Raw genomic sequence first — 20,531 nt, forward strand, 5'->3', positions numbered from 1 at the left:
TGTTTAAAGATACTCGTCTTTGATTAAAAAGTGGTATCGACCATATTGTCCTTTTTTGTTTGTTAGCCTAAAGACCCATTGCATGCTTATGTATGATTAGTCCCTCTTATCTATATATATACAATGTCGTTTTCCTTACTAAAAATTATAATTGACACTTTTAGATCTATGATCATCATTATCCGTCTTTTGTTCTTCACCCAGGAATTTTATCATTCATCTCTCCTTAGAGCATTTTTATCTCTAAAACTCTTTAGGATTTTTTAATTTTTTTGATTAAAAAAACAAAAAAAAATTAAAATCGTACCAATCGCAGATCGCCACGTGTCGATAGAGCCTGCGAATAGTGCAAAAAATCCACCGCAAACGCCTCTTATCTGGCGACTTCTTCTATTGTGGGTTTCACCCCTAAAAACCCACTAAAAACCCCCTCCCCTCTCTGATAAAGATGCTTTTAGATCCGAAGTATTCTCGGTTAGAAAGGTCTATACCAAGAAAACCAATGTCCCAATTTTAATTTGTTTAAATCACCTTTCAGTATATGAGCTTTATTCTTATACATTCAAATCAATATTGTATACTAACTATATAGCCTATTTATGTGTGTATAAATATCACTAACATTATCATCAACAGATAATAATGTGGAGTATAAATATTTTTTTTTTTGATCAAATGTGGAGTATAAATATCTGATCTTGTTGTTGTGTGATTAGCTTGAACCTATGGTTTCAATTTAAAGATATGTGAAAAGAGATGCAGGAGGGTCCAATCCAGTGTTGTCAATAATTTGGGTCCCACAATGGTTCACAAGTTAGCATCTAATGTATATTCCTCTACGTTCAATTCATTTAAGTAAAATGGTTAACGCAACTCATACCACATCAAATTTTCACTCCTTTTCAACAAATACACAAAGTATTATCAATTAAGCATAGCATATCTCATGAATAAGAATAAAGCCTCCACAAATTGCCACCTCTTTGACATATATAAAGTATGTGAGGATTTTAATAGGATGAACAATTTATTATCTTATTTCAAACAAGATAATCACAAAAACAACCAAAATCATTTATATTTTTTTTTCTCGAACATTAAGTTCTCATTGTGTTTAAATTCAACTAAATTAATTTTATTACAACTATCGGCTTTTTATTTTACTTTTATTGAATTGTTTAATTATAATCACTTATGCTAATCTACTTTAAACTAAACGATTTTAAAATAAAGTAATACACTATGATCCTAAGCACTATCAAATGGATAAGAAAAAATATTTATCTTTCAACTTATTTTCATCTTTATACTTTTGAACATAATCTTTTTACTGAAACCAAAAAATAAATCGTAAAGTCATTTTAAAATAACACATATGAATTCGGTCCGTAGCGACAGAACACCACTAATTACTACATAAACGACATTATTACAGTTATCAAATTCCATTTCGACAGAAAGTTAAGACTATACCCCTCCACATCCTTTGTGATATAAATAAAGAAAATATCTTCCAATAATATTCACTTTCTTTGATCATGGCCCAAATCATTCCCACCCATGGAAATGATGTTCATCATCAACTTTTTTTTAAGAAAAGAATGCTAATAATAAAGGTATACCCACATCAAAATTAACTATTAATTTCCTTCTTTCATAGCAATAACATAAATATTTGATCAATCAACAAATTCTCAAAGTCACAATCTTTGAATTAAACAAAAACACTATGGAACTATCACTAACATTATCATCAGCAGATCATCATCATCGGTTGAGCAATAACCCATCGCCTTCAGAGGCCCATCCAGACACTATGGACTTTCTATCTCGAGAATGGTGTAATTTTGCGGTTCAATCGCTTCAGCCTGACCATATCATCTACGACCGTTCCATTGTCCCCGTAGAGACATCGATCGCCAAGTTTCACGGCGACTCAAGTCCTGTTTCTTGTGCTGTAAGTAACCAGATATCGTTTTGTTTATACGTGATTCTTTCTTCAGGTTGTTTTGGTTAGTGTTTAATTAATGAAGAAGATTGTGAAAGTAGAAGATGGATAAGAGTCTGAAGATGGACGATCCAGATTTTAAGCCCTCGATGCCTTCATGGAAAACCAATGATGTCAAGGTGAACATATTATGTTGAACTTAAAAAAAAATTTCTATAAAATTCATTCAATTTTTCTCTTCTAATATGGTTTGTTTCTAGCAATATTTTTCGACATATCATTTACTTCTAAAACTAGTTACAATATTTAGTTTTGTTTCATGCACATATAGATTGATGATCTATGAATATTCGGTTTTAATGTTTTGATTTGCAACACCATTGAATATTGAAAACATATAGAAACTAAACAAATTTACGTTATAGAAATCTAGAATGACATAATAAAGAAAAAAAGAAACTTGAGAGGTTATCTTTTTTTTTTTTTTGAAACACAAAGGTTATCTTATATTCACAATACTTTTGTTGAATGATGTGAACAGTCATGGATATGGATGCAACAAGCAATGCACCCGGAACTGAGCTACGAAGGCTTCTTCCGCAAGAAACTTGTAAACCATATTTAACTATTTCGTTTAATTTTTATTTTTAAATAAACATATTTTTTCTCTAAATCAAACAATAATGGAACTGTAGAAACTTCCATGGAAGATTACGCCGTCGCTAAAGAAATGGTGGAAAGAGATTAAAGCGAAACGAAAGGAGGAAGTGAGGCTACAGAAAGCTGAAGTCCACGCCGCCGTTTCATTAGCCGGTCTGGCCGCTGCTCTTGCCGCTGTAGCTTCCGAGAACGCTGGAAAAGAAGGTAGTAATAATCGACTAAACACGAGAGAGACAGCCGTGGCTTCTGCGGCCGCTGTGGTGGCCGCGCAATGTGCTCAGATGGCAGAGACAATGGGAGCAAACAGAGACCAGCTCAGTACAGTGATTGGTTCCTCCATGACTGGGACAAGTGTCAGTGAGATACTCGCTCTCACTGCCTCAGCTACAACTTGTAAGAAGAAGATTTAGGGTTTTGTTATATGTGTTTCTAGAAGGATGTTCTGCTTCTGAGTCATTGTTTTTTTATTTTTGGTACATAAGCTTTGAGAGGTGCTGCGACGCTAAAAGCAAGAAGAAGTTGCAATATCAATAGATTGAACGGCTCTGAACCTGTGTTACCTATTGAAGGATCCTCTGATTTGCCTCCCGAATTTGACAAGAACACATACCTTCTTGCTCAAGGAACCGATCTCTTTGTTGAGACACCAGATGGTAAAAACAAATCCTCAATCTTTGATAGTTAACTCTTCTGTTTCATGGAGAAACTAAATAGATCGATATGGTTATGTTCGGATTGGAGCAGGGGATTTCAAGGCTAGGACAGTGTCAGTGGTCTTAAACAAGGAAGGGAAGGTCTGGATTTGGCTCTAATACTCATAACTAATAACCACTAATGGTAATATCAATGATCTTGGGTTTGTTTTCCACAGGTGATTCTTAAAATGAAGAAACATAACTTACTCAGGACTAAGAAAGAATGTACGGACCTAGCTTCTTGATCCCTTGTGTTTTTAACTTGATCTTCAAGCTAAGATTTCAAAACATTTAAGTGTGATTGTTTGTGATGTGTGCTAATTAGGTATTGTGACGAATGTTCATGTGGAACTTTATAAAGACTCGGAGAGCGAAGACAACAACATAGAAGACACTTGTTATCTCATTGTCTTGAAGACGAACAGAGGAGCTATGAAACTAGACATGGCTGATGATTACAGTCGTTACAAGACATGGATCACAACAATCCAACACATGCTCACTCTCTCCTCTTCTTCCTTCCGTTCAAAATACGATCTCACTTTCTACAACAAAAACTGAAATTTTCTACACTTGTTCTTCACTTTTTATATTTAATTACCATGTTTATTTTGCCTCCCTCCCTTTGTTATTATAATATAATGAATAACAAGTTGAGAACTTACGTTCTTTTAGACTCCACAAACATCAGCTAGCTTTCTAAGTAAAGTAACCTGAGATTTGAGAAGAATGACATGCTGAATTGACTTGAGGATCAAGGCTTCCTCCTCTTCTACTTCTTCACAACCTGGTATAATCTTACGGAGAATCCCTAGGTTTCTTCGCATACAAGTTTCAAGAAACCTCGGTTTCCCCTTTCGTCCCCTACGACCATGGTGCTTGACCTTCTTGCACCTCAGCACCTTCATCATATCTTACACTCCAGACATATTTAGATACCAAGGCGTTATATATAAAGAAATTGTGAGGGTGGCGAGAACATAACAAGTTGTCTGGAATAGACGACAGGAGACAAGGAACCCATATCAAGGCCATAACCACTGAACCTGTCCCTGCCAATCAGTCCTTTAGTGTTCAATGTATCTGTCTGTGGTCCTCATGTTTTGAATTATGCAATTATTGTTTTATAATTTCCAGAACAGTTTCTTTTGGTATGTGTGTGTATAAGAGTTATTTGAAAAAGAAAGTGGGCCGAGTAATAACAAGAATACAGGCTTCACGATAACTCAATTAAGCCCATCATCACTTGAGATACTTCAATAGCCTTCACAGACTAATTCAATTTCTTCAAGCATAAGTAATTTGTGGAAGCCCCTTGGTCTAATAGTTTAATTAAGGGTTCATTAATGCTTCTACATCAAAAGATCTGGTTTCGAGTTCTAGTGAAGACGAAATTATGTGAATTAAGGGAGAGAAGGCTTACAAGTTCTGCAGTATGGCGCAAGGAGTAACGTTCTCATAGTTTGTAATAGCATAATTATCCAGAGTTAAAAAAAAAAAAGTAATTTGTTTCTTCTCGAAGCAGATAACACAAAAATTTGCCAAGTAAAATTTGTTAGCCAAGTTTTCGATGATGATTTGCCTCTTCGACGAATACCGGTCAAAGGCCGAGGAGGAAGTTGTGTCTACACGAAGGACAGGTTGATGAATTAGCCATTCGTAGCTAACGATAAGTTGTGATGAGCGCCCCTGTGTCTTCTCTGGGTCTCCAGCGAATCAGCGGCCCACTGTTCCTTGCCAGGGATCATTTGGCTCGGGAGGGTGGCTTTCGTTAGGTTCTCAGGAACTCCATGCTGTGTCTTTTGTATCAATCCCCTGTTTTTTTTTTACTTTCTTTTTGTCAGGATATTGTTTTGTGTAAGGTTAATTACTCTTGTACACTAATCTTCATCATTTATGATATTTACATTCTTAGCAAAACAAAGGTGTTATTGTCAACAATCTATATATCACATACTTAGTAGCTATATCTCGTTGAGGTAAAAACCAAAAAGAAAGAAAAGAAAATCTAATCAGATTCAAGCTAAGAGCTACCTTGCAAAAAATGAAGAAAAAATCAAGTTGCATCGTATGACAAATCCATAATCAAAAGCTTGTCGATCTTCATCATAGATGGTATAAATTTTGAACACAAAAAAATTCAATATGGTCGAAGAATCATTTTCCTATTTGAGATCTATATTTCTGAGCCTTTAAAGCATCAGCAGTGTTCAAAAACAATATCATTTTTTTTCAAAAAATAAATTTTAATACTAAATAGAAAAACCAATAATTTTGTGACCGGTATGCTTTTTTTTTTTTTTTTGCCATCTGAAAGTTTTATATTAAACATAAACCAAATATACAAGGTTCAAAGACCGGCCCAAACGAAAAACCCAAACTGGATATACACAAAAGCCCACAACCAACGAACTCCAAACCCAAAAGAAAAAAACCGCGACCCAAGCCCGCCACCGCTCACCGCTCCGCACACCTCCACGTGTTGAAACCGCGGCAGTACAGAAGACGCGTGGCAGATAGAAGAGCTTCGTCATCACGAGCAACTGGAGATCGCCGCCGGAGCCAGAAACCGAGAACTTCGCCGAAATCGCGATCACCAACTTCTTTCAACGAGAGGTCGACGCTGTAATCAATCGAGACATAGACTACCGGATACACCGGGAGAAGACACACGGCCATCGAGATCCACCCCCAACAACAATATTGAGGGTAAAGGATTCGAGGTCAGACACGTACGGCCTGAGCCTAAGAGAGAAACGATCTCCTCCTATCTCGGCCACCACCACCGAAAGGAACCCCTTTCCACACAGCTCAAAACCTTCTCCGAGAAACAGAAGCCGGCGACCGCTACCGAAGAAGAGACGGCACGGCCCCAGAGTCAGGCGCCGGCGAGAAGCGGTGGTGGAACCACCCTTTCCCGGAAACCAAAGTCGTAAAACACCCCGAATGAATGTACGACGCCGATAACGAAACTAAAAAACGAAAAAACGAGAAATAGAAACAGAAGCCGGACCGACGGTGATGGCTAAGGAAGCCATTCCGTCGGCCGGAAGCGACAATCTCAAAGTTGAATTCTAGTGAGAAGGCAGAGCTCTGGTTCTAGAGAAAGAAATATTGTTAGAAATGTGGATGACCAATATGCTTTCTTATTTATTCTTTTCTTTTTATAATTTTTGTTTTATTTTCAAAAAAACTTTTAAAGAACTTTTCTTTAAATGGTCTCAGACATTGATGACAAAAAAGATGATCTAAAACCACCTCCAATAGGGTTCTATCCATTAGAATTCTAAAATTGTATATATGTTATATGTATATACTTTATTTTTAGAACTTTTGATATGGTTCTAAAGAAAATAATGGAGCCCACAAATATATATACATATGCAATCAGGGGCAATCCCAGAAATTATTCTTTATGGTTCAAAATATATATAAAATGTGTTTCAGGTAGATCGAACCCGGATTTGGGGGTTCATGCAAGTACATCTCAACCAAATTGCCACAGTAAATTAATGTAAATAGCTTACAAAATCTGAGTTATATTATTTTTGGGGGGGTGTCAAGTGACACCACAACCTAACATGTGGGTCCACCCCTGTATGCAATATATACATATAACATATATATAATTTTAGAACTCCAATGGATAGAACCACCATCGGAGGTGGTCTATTAGTCATTAGCAAATGCATACATGGACGCCAATACTACCTCTTATTTCATTTGTGTAGTATTGCGATAGCTTCTAATGTTCAATAATGTATTCAATATAATGTTTGCTTCTCTTGAAAATTATGGAAAGTGATTATGTACATTGAATGGTTTTATCTTTCCAAAATAATCCTGATGGTATCACTCCAGACAACCATATATTTTTCTTTCAAATCTCCCTTAACCAAAGTTTAACATATTTTGATCAGTATCTATTATTATAAAGAAGAGACTCTCTCCTTCTAAAGAGTGCCACGTCAGAAATTAAGCTCACTAGACGTCGACACGTGTCTAAACGCACATCCAATCTGCGTTTCATTTAAATCTTCAGTCTGATGGGCTTTGATTGTTACCAGGGTATCTAATGTGTTTGGGCTTTTATGTTCATTCTGTCTTCTTTAATTTGTTACAGACGAACCGTTTATCAGGTCCGTGAGATGAGACGCCGCGTTTCAATCTAGGGTAAAACCAGTGTTCTTTTACTGCAGACCTCATGACGATTAGGTCATACTATTGCTCTTTCATCTTCTTCCTCACAGTATGAACGTATACAATCACTGAATAATCCTCTTAAACCCCTCCATTAATCTATCACCCACAATCTCCATTCAATTCGAGTTCTGGTTATGCACGGCAGTGAAGGTTCATCTATAAAAGGGGTAAGCTTTCGTACTTTCACAATCAACCTTTCATTCGTTATAAACTAATTATCTGTGAGCTATGGTTAATGTTTCGGTCTTCCTCTATGATTTGCAGGCGGGCCGTTCCTCTTCCACTGTTGAAGTCCGGTTGCTGCGTTTCTGGGAGGCCAGGAATGTACGGTATGGTGGAGAGTTAGGCTGAGTTGATATGCTCCTACTGGATTCTCATGTATCTTATTTAGCTCTGCCTTTTGTTCAGAGACAGATTTGTTTCTCCATGAGTCCTTTTTCAAAGTTTTTAGACACTTCTGCCGTTGTCAATCCATATTACAAAGTTATTTTCTAAAAAAGCTTTTGTTCAATATTTTTGACTGATTGTTGTGTTTATTTAGTGTATGTTCAGACGACCATGATGGCGGCCGCCGTGAATGTCAACCAACTTGCGACTCACAGGCCTAATATGAAAGCGGGTTCGGTTTATTCCCTAACCGGGTTCGATGTTACTCGATGTAACCAGAATTATATGCTATCGGACTCTTCCCTGCCAATCCGTTTTAGCATCTCGACCTCTTTCAGTGAGCACCGAATCCGCCATTCCAATATCTGTTGAATCTTTCCTGTTCCGTAATCACAATGAGATGCTTGGTCTTGCCAACACAAACACTCAGCTTCTAGGTAATGCTGCTCTTAAGTCTTATATGTTCTTTTGACTACCGGATTAGATATATGATAAACTTCTTCCTACAGACCTTATTGGTGAGATAACTGCTCTGAAAAGAGTACTGTCACTGACCCTCCTCATGACAAGAATCATTTTATCACAATCATTAAGATGGACAAGTAAGTTATTTGGACTTTATTAAGGTGGACAAGAATTTCCTATTTTATATGCTTGATTGTTTTAACTTAATAACTACATTTTGCTCACCAATACATCTTCGTGTGTTATCAGTGACATGTCTGTGACAATGTGTCTCTACGACTCTCAGTCTGTTAAGCTCCACAATTAACTAGAAAGGATGCGAGGTGATCCAAGGGTTGTGGTTGCAACCAGCGTCATCCCCAAGATGGTGGGAGGTAAGCAACCAAACTGAAACCTACATGGCCAGTCGTTTTGTGATGGTCATAGCATTGGCCCCCTATTCATTATGCACCCTGTCTGTTTTTTTTCTACAAGTAACTTCTTGAGAATCGTTGTCTCTATACATTTACTAATTCGGTGAGATTCAAAAATGTATATCACTAAGCCTAACAACTTAATATTCAGTTATGCAGGTTGGTCGCGCAAGACACTGGACTTGCACAAGCAGCTCCACTGCTAAGGGGCTTTGCTAAGGTGGAATCTCTGAGAATAGCGGAGCTCAATGATTTTGTCATCACTGCTCCCTCTCAGACATGTCAACCAGAATTAAAATATTTTAGTACAGGATGTGTAAGTTTCTGTGTGTAATTCTGGTTCTCCGACAATATAGGAAATTGATTTTATTTGTACCGGTTCCTGCTCAAACTGTGGCAAGAAACTTTAGCTCACTGTCTCATCTTCACATGTGTTACAAATAAAAACATATTAAAGTAACAGGCTCACAAATCTGGTATAAAAATTCAGCGATTACTTGACTAACAAGCTATTACTAACACCATCCGAACATAAAAAATATGATTCACCAACATAAGTTTCCACTACAAACGGCGAGTGGTACAAAAAGGTTCACACACGATTCAAATAATAACACTTTAACAAAGTACAAAATACAAAACTTGGAGAAGTTTTATAATACAATATAAAATTCGTTTTCTCAAACCACAATGCAAAAATGAAGAGACAAACTCAAGCAAAAAACAAAAATCAAGTTTATAGATTTGTCAAAACATTTCACAGACCAGCAGAGAGAATTTAAATAGACCAATACTTTTATTTCTTAAGCTCCATTCCATCTGGTGAAGTGCTCTCCACTTGCTTTAGTCTCAACCTCTTTCCAGTTTGGATAGCAACGTCCTGTTCGAATCTTCCTGTCAAACCAAAACCACCTAAAAAGGTATATCTTTTGTAAGAAGAATAAATAAATTCTGAAACCAAAAGAGAGATTGATCAGCTATTCAGCTCACAAATGGGATCGATACGACCAGTGGCAGATGTACGGGTGTGTTATCTAACAATATTCACAACCACCGAGGAATGTCATTCACAATATTGCTTTTGGTGAAATGTTATACATTAATTAGTTTATTAATCCCTTTAAATTTGCTAAACATCTACTTGAACCAATAATTTTTAAAATAATTCCCATTTCCCTTCATTCTCCACTATATATTATTAAAATTATTCAGTTATTAATTTTTTTCTTATTTTCAGAAACTTTTTCCATTTTCTGAACTTTAAATACAATTTTCTTTACATAAGCTTATAAATATCTAAAACATTTTCATTTTACGAACATTATCTTTAGAAACTAATTATATGGTTTTGTTTAGTAAACATTTAAATGTATATTTTTAAGAAATTAAAAACAGTTTTATATAAAAATAAACAAATAGTAAATTTAATAAACCCACGTCTTCATCATCTACATCTATATGTATGCTAAATCATTATAATTTAAATGTGTATAAAAATTAAAATATAAAAATATCTAATAAAAATAAATAATTTTATTTAAAATTGTTGTAAGGATTATATTATATAAGTTAGACAATAATATTTATTCAAAAATTCTATTAAACTATTCTGATAACATGGTTAACTCAGTTTTCATATATGATAAAACATATAAGATTCTAAAACATGTATTTGTATACCCTTTCTCAAAAAAGAATCATGTACAGTTAACGATAGTTTCATATTATCTATTTATGTGTCTGAAAAATTTTTTAGTCATAAAGAATAAATTATTTCTTTTACGTCGTGAAATCATTAGTTTTTTTAATGTACAAAGAAAAGAAAAAAATAAATTTAGTTTTACAATTTTATAATAATTAAACAATTTTTTTTCCTGCAACAGGCAAGTACATACTTTCTAAAATGAATAGTTAAAATTGTTGTAAAAAATCATGAGATTTACTACCATTTTAGGTATAAGTAAATTAAACATTTAAAACAGTTTTGTACTGTTTGTCTTTTAAAAATACAGCCCTCTACATACGTCCAATACACTCTGTAAAATGATCTTTTAGACTCTGTCGACTTAATTTTAAATTATTTTTATAAAACTAATATTTAATAAATTAAACGAAATAATAATGATAGGTATGTTAATAGCTACTAATTCGAGAACGTTCAAAATGAAAGAATCATAAATTAGTAACTGAACTGTACAGTAATTCAAAAATAATTGACAATTATTACACCATCCACAGGAGTAGAACCCTTAAGGTAAGGATTCATCAAGTAAAGTTTGAAATAGTAGTCTTTGTGAAAACTATGTCTATAAGATTGAAATCATGGTATTTTGTGAAAAAGAATTTTCAAATGGATTAAGCAAGTATGCTTCACGTTTTTTTGTCTCAATTCAAGGAGTGTCCCATTTGTTGATATTCAAATATTTTAGATCACTTATGCATGTTTTGTGGAAAATATGTTTCCCAAATTGAATCAGTAAAATATGATACATTTTTTATCGGTTTTAACTTTTAAAGCGTCCTTTTTGATGATAATTGAAATATATTAGATCCCTTATGCAAATTATTATATTTTGACTAATTCGCTTGATTTTTCTTTTATTAGATATTTAGTGTATGATAACAAGTTTACTTTTTAATTAAGATCATTGTGAGTTGATGAGATGTGATGACTACATTATCAATGTGTAACTCCTTTCAAAATGTAAGAACATAGTATATATTATTATATTTTACATGAAATAACGTATATTCATACAAAAAGTTATAAAATATTATTCTCTAATTAGTTAATTAATTTATTCACTTTCCTTACAGTAATTTCAGGACCAATGATATAGAAAGTGAAATAAATTATATCTACATACTTTTCAAAAATATCTTATTATTTAAGATGAAAAAACTAAATTTATAAAACTACAATATAATATATATATACAACTAACCATATATTTAAAATTATTGTAGCAAAACAATTAAAATAAATAAAAATATTAAAATCCGGCGCGTAGCGCCGGCTTACCCTAGTTTTCTATATAAGAAAGTAGAGTTTTGAGAGTGGAGTGACAGAGGGAGGAATCATTCGTGTACATATACATACAAGAGATTTGAGGATACACCAGCTCATCAATGTTTTTTTTTGATTAGTTGAAATTTGATGTCATTAATGTGAGGGTTGCAAACTTGCAATCATACCCATAACGTGACACGATCCACATGCTCTTCCACATTTCATTATTGTAAGCTTTGTTTTCATTAAGCTCATGTTACTCTTGAAGAGTTTATAAACGGATCATTTGTTAACAGGAAAAGACCATTAATTTATGTAAGTATAAGATAATTTGATATGAAAGAAAAGGTTTGACCAAAAAAAAAAAGATAATTTGATATGAAAAAAGGGGAAAAGCTTTAGTTCTGGTTGGTGCTAAAAAAAGGCTTTACTTCTGGTTGGTGTTAAAAAAAAAGTTTAAACCGGCGTCTATGGTCTAGTGGTGATTAACTTGGTGATTAACTTGAAGCAAAACCCAATACGGTAAAATCATTAAAGTTCGAGTCTCGACTACTGAAAAATTAAAATTTCAGCATTTCCAGAGAAAGAGACTCGACATATGAGCCACAAAATCTATGTATAATTAAAAAAAAAGTTTTACTTTTGGTTAGTGTTTTTAAAACCGAACCGGTTAACGAACCATAAATATTTTGAATCATAGGTTATTGTGGTTTGAACCGGTTTGATCGGGTTTGTTAGATTAAACTAAACTTAATAATATTTTATAAATAATATGCATATTTTAAAAGGATAGATAATATTAATAAAATGTTTCAATATGCGTAATATTTAGAAAAACTTAAAAATAACAAATAAAATGTAACAAAAGTAACAAAATAATTTTTCTTTTTAATTTTAAAATCAATACGAAAAGTATATTTAAAATTGGGCTTATTGCAAAAGTGACTCAAAACTTGAATTCAAACAGAAAACTAACCTTTTCTTTTGACTCATTTTTTTTTTGAGTTTTTAACCCCACATCTGCATTTTATCTACGAAAATGCCATTAACCCTTTTTTTTTTTTTTTTTCGAAAATGGCTTCTTTACTGTCTCAACCTCATTTTCTTCAAGTATTTACAATATTGCCACTGCCATGAATAGTGGGAACAACCTTGTACGAACTGTTTGGAGCTTTTAATGCCCTTTAATGCACGTAAATCTCTTTACACTCTCTCTGTTTCAATTGTTATGAACTAAAAACAACATTTCTTTCACTTTCTCTCCATATTCATCCAAAAAACTGAAGCTTTTGATTCAAAATTGTTTGGAGCCATATTTCTTTCGTTTTGACTTACGGTTGCTTTCGTTTGAGGTTCTGGGTGGTTGGAGAAGACCCTGTGTGCAAACAAAGTCATCTCACCTAGTTGAAGGTACGAATTTGAATTTTTTTCAAAATCTGTTCGCGTAGAAGACTTACAAGTAAGTCATCTGTATGTAGAAGACTTACTGATGAGTCTTCTGGTCAAACGGACGACTTAAACTAAGTCGTCCAGCTTTGTTTGGTGAAAAAAAACAGTCCAGACGACTTATATATAAGTCGTCTACGAGAAACAGGCTAGTTTTGCATTTGACCGAATCGTGTCAGATCTTTGACTATTTCTGGACGACTTATAATTCAGTCGTCTCTCGGAAAGTTAAAATTTCAATATTTTATTAGACTAGACGACTTACGTGTAAGTCGTCTTAGGTTAGTTTTGTAGTTGAAAAATAAAACTTCATAATTTAATTTTTACCAGACGACATAATATAAAGTCGTCCCGTCAGAAGACTTAATTTAAAGTCGTCCGGGGAAAGCAAAGTCGTCCAGAATTTTTCCCAATTAAGTCGTCCAAACCTTGCTTATCCCGGACGACCTTAAATTAAGTCGTCTAGCTGGACGACTTTTAGTTAAGTCGTCTGGAGAAAGTTAAATTTCAAGTTTTATTTTTCAATTACAAAACTAACCTGGGACGACTTACGTGTAAGTCGTCTAGTTTGAATAAAATATTGAAATTTTTACTTTCCAGAGACGACTGATTTATAAGTCGTCCAGAAATAGTCAAAGATCTGACACGATTCGGTCAAATGCAAAACTAGCCCGTTTTTCGTAGACGACTTATATATATAAGTCGTCTGAATTTTTTTTTTTAACAAACAAAGCCGGACGACTTAGAATTAAGTCGTCCCTTTTAATTTTCAATTGCAAAAGTGACCTCTTTAGACGACTTACCTTTAAGTCTTCTGGACGACTTAAATCTAAGTCGTCTGCGATAATGTTTGTTGAACTTCTTCATTTTCTCTATGTTTACTAATGTGTTTTATTTTGAATATTTGCAGATGATTTTTAAGTTACATGCAGTGTATGGAGAATGGTTGTTGAGAGATTTCCGTTGGGATTTTGTGGTTGATGATCTCAAAGGAGCAAGATTGTTTTTATTGAATGAAGATTCAACACATGCTGAACTTGTTGCAATGGCTCAAGAAGATTATAACCTGGACATGAGATCAGTGACTGTGGAGATTAGCTACTCATTACCAGCAGAAATGATGATGACTCCAAGCAGTCCTCCCATTCATGTTACAAGTGATAGACAAGTTCGAAACTTGCTCGAGATACTCAAAACGCATAGAGTATGTCTTTGTGTATCAAGCCGCAGCAAGGTGGAAACGGTTTCAGAGAAAAGAGAAGAAGCTGGTGATAATGATGAAGCTGGTGAATGGGAAGAAGATGTTGGTGATAATGATGAAGCTGGTGAATGGGAAGAAGATGTTGGTGATAATGATGAGGCTGATGAATGTTTTGAAGATGTTGGTGATAATGAGTCTGTTGAAGATGAAAATCAAGATGGGGAGGAGGAAAATGGGGAGGAGGAAAATGGGGAGGAGGATGCTGATAACACTATTGTTGGTGAAACGGATCAGAATGGTGGGGATTACAGTCTTTATGGAAAGGTTCTAGATGAGGACGAGGAAGATGATGATAATATTTGTTTTGAAGAAATTGAAAAGACATATGCTAAGACAAATGCTATTGAAGGAGGAAAATCGGATTGTACCAGCATCTATGTCAACCAGAGTTTTGTTAGCAAGGATGCACTGCTTTCAGAGCTGCGGTTGACAGCAGTGAGGGGTAGGTTTTCTTTCAGAATATACAAATCAACAAAAACTCTCCTTGTGGCAATATGTCGGGTTAGCGGTTGTGGATGGAAGATCAGAGCGAGTGTGAAACATGGGTCAAACACGTTTTGGGTAACAAAGTATGTGGAAAAACATTTATGCTCAATTGGAGACCGAATCGCTCAGCGGAGACACTGTACTCCAAAGTATGTTGGTAGTCTTTTCATTGATCGTGTTGGGATCATTGATGGGATAACTCCACAGCATATCACTGATGCAATGAAGAACATGTTTGGCATGACGCTTGATTACACCACTTCATACAGAGCACTGTTATATGCACAGAAATTGGTGAGAGGATCAGCAGAAGAAGGGTATTCGCGTCTGCCTTCATATCTCGAGCAAATCTCCATTGCAAATCCTGATTCTATCACGGCTATAGAACTTGATTCTGAGAAAAGATTTAAGTATCTATTTCTCTCTTTTGGAGCTTCTATCAAAGGTTTTAAGTATCAGAGAAGGGTCATTGTGGTGGATGGAACTCACCTAAGTGGAAAGTATGGAGGTGTTATGTTAGTTGCAGCCGCACAAGATGGCAATTTTCAGATATTCCCATTGGCTTTTGGGATCGTGGATGCTGAAGATGAACCTTCTTGGGAATGGTTTTTCACAAAATTGGCTAGTTGTATATCTCATGACAAGCCTCTGGTGATAGTCTCTGACCGGCACGCGGCCATTAAAAGTGCGTGTGAGAAGGTGTTTCCTTGGGCAACCCGAGGAATATGTTATTATCACCTTCAAGATAACATTGTCAAAAAGTTTAAAGGGAAACATCTCATGTACTTGGTGAAAGGGGCTGCTTATGCGCACACGGTTCACGATTTTAACCGGTACATGGCTGAGATACGGAGTGCAAACCCGGAACTTGCAACGTATTTGGAGAAGGCCGACGCCAAGCTATGGTCAAGGGTTTATTGTAAGGGGAACAGGTTCAACATAAAAACAAGCAACATCGCTGAATCTATTAATTCCGCACTGAAGCGAGCAAGAGGATTTCCGATTCCGTTCCTGCTGGAGTTCATAAGGCAGAAGTTAGGAAAATGGTATTGGAAAAGGAGACAAGATGCTTTGAGTCTCCCAACTGTACATAGCCGGGGTGTTGAATACTTGCTTGCTGTTCGATCAGAGATAGCGGATACGATGACGGTCGAACCAATTGATGGATGGCGTTTCTTTGTCAAAGGTGGCAAAATGGACTGTGCGGTTGATTTGGAACATGTAAAGTGTGGTTGTGGTGTCTATGGAGTGGAGAAAATACCTTGCTCTCATGCTATAGCAGCTGGAACACATGCTGGTGTGCATATCGACACACTTGTATGTCCACTTTACTCAAAGAATCATCTGTATGCAGGATACTCAGAGAATATATATCCTATCGTGTCACAACATATTGAGGAACGAGAATGCTTTCCTCCAAACGTAAAGCGTGGTCCGGGGAGACAGAAGAAATCAAGATGGCAATCTTGGTTGGAGCTATCTAGGATGAGGGGACACAAACCCAGGAAGAAACACAGGGCACGGAGATGCTCAAACTGCAAGGAAACTGGCCATACGAAACCACAATGTACACAACCAGTTGACTAGTTGTCCAGACGACCTAAATATAAGTCGTCCAGTCTTGATTACCCGTCCAGACGACTAATTTCTAAGTCGTCCAGTGTTTCGTCTACCTTCTACGAAGTCGTCCAGTGTATTAGACTACCTTCTACTATCCCTTCAAGTGTATTTTTTTAGACGACCTTTTACGAAGTCGTCCAGTGTATTTAAGTCGTCCAGTGTATTTAAGTCGTCCAGTGTTTAGACTACCTTCTACTATCCCTTCAAGTGTATTTTTTTTTAGACGACCTTTTACGAAGTCGTCCAGTGTATTTTATTTTTAGACTACCTTATTTTTTTTAGACGACCTTATTTGTAAGTCGTCCAGTGTATTTTATTTTTAGACTACCTTATTTTTTTTAGACGACCTTATTTGTAAGTCGTCCAGCTGGAAAACCTTCCAGACGACTTATTTGTAAGTCGTCCAGCTGGAAAACCTTCCAGACGACTTATTTGTAAGTCGTCCAGCTGGAAAACCTTCCAGACGACTTATTTGTAAGTCGTCCAGCTGGAAAACCTTCCAGACGACTTATTTGTAAGTCGTCCAGCTGGAAAACCTTCCAGACGACTTATTTGTAAGTTAGAAAATCTATACAAGTTAGAAAATCAAATAAATCATACATGCCCACAAACATACAAATAGATTTGTGTAAACAAATAGTTCAAATATACAAATAGATTTGTGTATACAAATAGTTCAAATATACAAATTGATTTGTGTATCTATACAAGTTAAAAAATCTATACAAGTTAAAAAATCTATACAAGTTAAAAAATCTATACAAATTGATTTGTGTATCTAATCATACATGCCTACAAACATACCACCATCCTCATTATCTTTCAGATGCTGATCAACAAGCTCCGTCCATATAGCCAAAGCCATAGTATCCCTCATAGTCTTCGCATTGGACCTAGCAAAGTCTTTAGGGCTAAAGGGGACCCCAAGAGCATGACATTCAATGTACTTTGCAGCGTACACGCCACAATCACCATTGTTGGCCGTGGGTACATCTTTGAGGAGTCTCTCATAAGTGTATCGCTCCAACCCATGCATCTGGTCTCCGCACTCCACAATCAGATAAGGGACCATCTCGAGAAAAGGCTCCATTATCTCATCCCATCTTTCTGGTATGGTAGTTGAAGGTATGCTGTCCCAGACGACTATGTGCCTCTTAGGGATCGATATCCAAATAGCCACCCAATGTTTGTTGTCCAAGTTCAGTGGCGCATAGATATCATCAATGTCCTCCCCCCACTTCTTGTTTGATTGGCAAAATGAAGGCATTGATCCGTCATACAAACTCGCCGCCCCACTAGGTAGCATTTTTCCTAAACCATTGTGATCAGACGACGATGTTTTGAAGACCAGATACTGTTCTCTCCAAGACTGGGTAAAGTTGTGATCCAGGAAGCACATTCGCTCGCTCCGGAAACATTGTGGGTTCTCCTTATACCTCTGCCTCAGCACATTCATCCAAGCATCTATATGCTGCATATAAAATAATACAAGTTAGAACCTTCCAGACGACTTACAAATAAGTCGTCTGGAAGGTTTTCCAGCTGGACGACTTACAAATAAGTCGTCTGGAAGGTTTTCCAGCTCGAAAACCTTCCAGACGACTTATTTGTAAGTCGTCCAGCTGGAAAACCTTCCAGACGACTTATATATTTACAAATCTATACAAAGACAAGTTACCAGACGACTTATTTGTAAGTCTTCTGGAAGGTTTTCCAGCTGGACGACTTACAAATAAGTCGTCCAGCTGGAAAACCTTCCAGACGACTTATATATTTACAAATCTATACAAAGACAAGTTACCAGACGACTTAAAGATAAGCAGAAGACTTACTACGTCTTCCAGCCATGCTTTGGATGTCCGGAGTTTTTGATACCACCAAGTTGGTGATGTACGTGGTTTGTCCTCTTCCTTAGTGAAATAATCACTGCAAACAAAAAAGCAATCAGTTTTGGTAGACTAAATCAAGCTATTATGGGTAAAGCAATCACTTACGGATCAGTTTTCAACCAATCAGCGAGCTCCTTCATCTTAGGTCTGTTTAGTGTGGGAAATGGATTATACTTTCCCACTCTAAGGAGTTTCCTTCTCTCTGCCGTATAAGGAGATATCTGCGTGGGAGCAGGTTTCTTCGTTCGTTCACTCCTTGCACGCACAGAAGCAGTGGGAGCTGTTTGGTCCAATACAACCAGGCTCGGTTCTGAAGCTGAAGCTGGATCGGTGGAAGCGAAGCTCGGTTGTTGATCGTTGGAAGCGAAGCTCGGTTGGTCAGTGGAAGTGAGAGGAACAATCTCTTTGGAGGTGACACCATCTGCTTTATCCTCCGGCAAGATCTTATATACCGAGATCGCCTCATCTGCTGTATCCTCCGGCAACAATCTCTGCAATAAAAGAGAACAAGTTAACCCTGGACGACTTAAATAAAAGTTGGGAGAGGATTTGGTTCCAGCTGGAGTTCAGACGACTTATTTGTAAGTCTTCTGGAAGGTTTTCCAGCTGGACGACTTACAAATAAGTCGTCTGGAAGGTTTTCCAGCTGGAAAACCTTCCAGACGACTTATTTGTAAGTCGTCCAGCTGGAAAACCTTCCAGACGACTTATATATTTACAAATCTATACAAAGACCAGACGACTTAAAGATTTGATATTAACCTCTTTGGGCAGAGGAGAAGGCTGTTTCTTTTGTGGAGAAGGCTTTTTCGTTTGAGGAGCAGGCTGTTTCGTCTGAGGAGCAGGCTGTTTAGTTTGAGGAGCAGGCTGTTTCGTTTGAGGAGCAGGCTGTTTAGTTTGAGGAGCAGGCTGTTTAGTTTGAGGAGCAGGCTGTTTCGCCTTTTGAGGAGTAGGCTTTGCCTTTTGAGGAGCAGGCTGTCTGGTGGGAGGAGTAGGATGATTGGTTTGAAGTGGAGGCTGATCCTTTTGAGGAGTAGTCTGTTTGTTACTAGCCCCGGTTTCTGGGGCTTGTGGGGTAGGGTGTTTTTTACTAACCCCGGTTTCTGGGGCTTGAGGGGTAGCCTGATTGGTGACACCAACCTTCTTCTCCACAGCTTCCAATCTATCGGAGATCTTCCTAATCTCCCTGATGCACTTCTTAAACCCCTCTTTCATCATGTCACCTAAGTCCTTGAACATGTTTTCTAACTCCTCTCTGGTCACCCAACTAGCCTCTTCTCTAGCCTCTTCTGTAGCCTCTTCTGTAGCCTCTGTAGGAGCCTCTTCTCTAGCCTCTTTAGGAGCCTCTTTAGGAGCCTCTTTACGAGCTTTCTTCCGAGGTCTCTGATTGTCTTCCTCCACCTCCTCCACAACCATCTCTTTGGCTCTTTTCGATGGAGTCACAAACTTGGGTTTTGTACCAGTGACTTCCCAGCAATCCATGGTCCACTTCCACGGTCTCCGATCATACATCACTTTAATGATGTTCTCCGCGGGCACGTCATCAACCTCAGAGTCCCATTTTGGCCACATTTCACTAATGTCCTTCTCAACAAAGTTGATCACGCGGGTCTGCAGTAAATAGAAGAAGAATCGAGTTAGATATTTGAAACAAAATACTAAATAGACGACTTAATTATAAGTCGTCAACTAAGTCGTCCAGCTGGACGACCTTCCAGACGACTTATTATAAGTCGTCTACTAAGTCGTCCAGCTGGACGACCTTCCAGACGACTTATAATAAGTCGTCTACTAAGTCGTCCAGCTGGAAGACCTTCCAGACGACTTATAATAAGTCGTCTACTAAGTCGTCCAGCTGGAAGACCTTCCAGACGACTTATAATAAGTCGTCTACTAAGTCGTCCAGCTGGAAGACCTTCCAGACGACTTATAATAAGTCGTCTACTAAGTCGTCCAGCTGGAAGACCTTCCAGACGACTTATAATAAGTCGTCTACTAAGTCGTCCAGCTGGAAGACCTTCCGGACGACTTAATTAAGTGAAGATGGA

General features: G+C 36.8%; 3 protein-coding genes and 1 long non-coding RNA gene across 8 annotated transcripts; 2 read left to right on the forward strand and 2 right to left on the reverse strand.

Moving 5' to 3' along the window:
* Positions 1-1,526: 1,526 nt before the first annotated feature.
* On the forward strand, positions 1,527-3,972 carry LOC108825638 (VAN3-binding protein). 2 transcript variants are annotated; one of them, XM_056993723.1, is made up of 9 exons: positions 1,527-1,616; positions 1,761-1,957; positions 2,050-2,127; positions 2,490-2,558; positions 2,644-3,001; positions 3,091-3,261; positions 3,353-3,402; positions 3,480-3,528; positions 3,629-3,972. In XM_056993723.1, the coding sequence occupies exons 2-9, from the start codon at positions 1,817-1,819 to the stop codon at positions 3,862-3,864; spliced, it is 1,152 nt and encodes a 383-aa protein (XP_056849703.1). In that variant the 5' UTR covers positions 1,527-1,616; positions 1,761-1,816; the 3' UTR covers positions 3,865-3,972. The 2 variants fall into 2 exon arrangements, with proteins under 2 accessions (XP_056849703.1, XP_018454469.2); XM_018598967.2 differs by lacking the exon at positions 1,527-1,616 and having other exon boundaries at positions 1,630-1,957.
* LOC108825639 (uncharacterized) lies at positions 3,909-4,304 on the reverse strand. The gene has a single exon (XM_018598968.2). The coding sequence runs from the start codon at positions 4,212-4,214 to the stop codon at positions 3,975-3,977; it is 240 nt and encodes a 79-aa protein (XP_018454470.1). The 5' UTR covers positions 4,215-4,304; the 3' UTR covers positions 3,909-3,974.
* Positions 4,305-7,456: 3,152 nt separating this feature from the next.
* Positions 7,457-9,142, forward strand: LOC108826567 (uncharacterized). Of its 4 annotated transcripts, none has more exons than XR_001945480.2 (6): positions 7,461-7,673; positions 7,771-7,884; positions 8,048-8,330; positions 8,403-8,495; positions 8,608-8,732; positions 8,923-9,142. It is a non-coding gene; the product is annotated as an uncharacterized LOC108826567 (long non-coding RNA). The 4 variants fall into 4 exon arrangements; XR_001945479.2 differs by having other exon boundaries at positions 7,771-7,835; XR_001945481.2 differs by having other exon boundaries at positions 7,457-7,673; positions 7,771-8,330; positions 8,931-9,142.
* Positions 9,143-9,567: 425 nt separating this feature from the next.
* Positions 9,568-20,276, reverse strand: LOC130500001 (uncharacterized). Its single transcript, XM_056994689.1, has 2 exons — positions 19,569-20,276; positions 9,568-9,665 (listed from the first exon to the last, which is right to left on the reverse strand). The coding sequence occupies exons 1-2, from the start codon at positions 20,053-20,055 to the stop codon at positions 9,568-9,570; spliced, it is 585 nt and encodes a 194-aa protein (XP_056850669.1). The 5' UTR covers positions 20,056-20,276.
* Positions 20,277-20,531: the final 255 nt, after the last annotated feature.

The sequence above is a fragment of the Raphanus sativus genome, chromosome 9 (genome assembly GCF_000801105.2).
Source record: "Raphanus sativus cultivar WK10039 chromosome 9, ASM80110v3, whole genome shotgun sequence".
Lineage (NCBI taxonomy): Eukaryota > Viridiplantae > Streptophyta > Magnoliopsida > Brassicales > Brassicaceae > Raphanus > Raphanus sativus.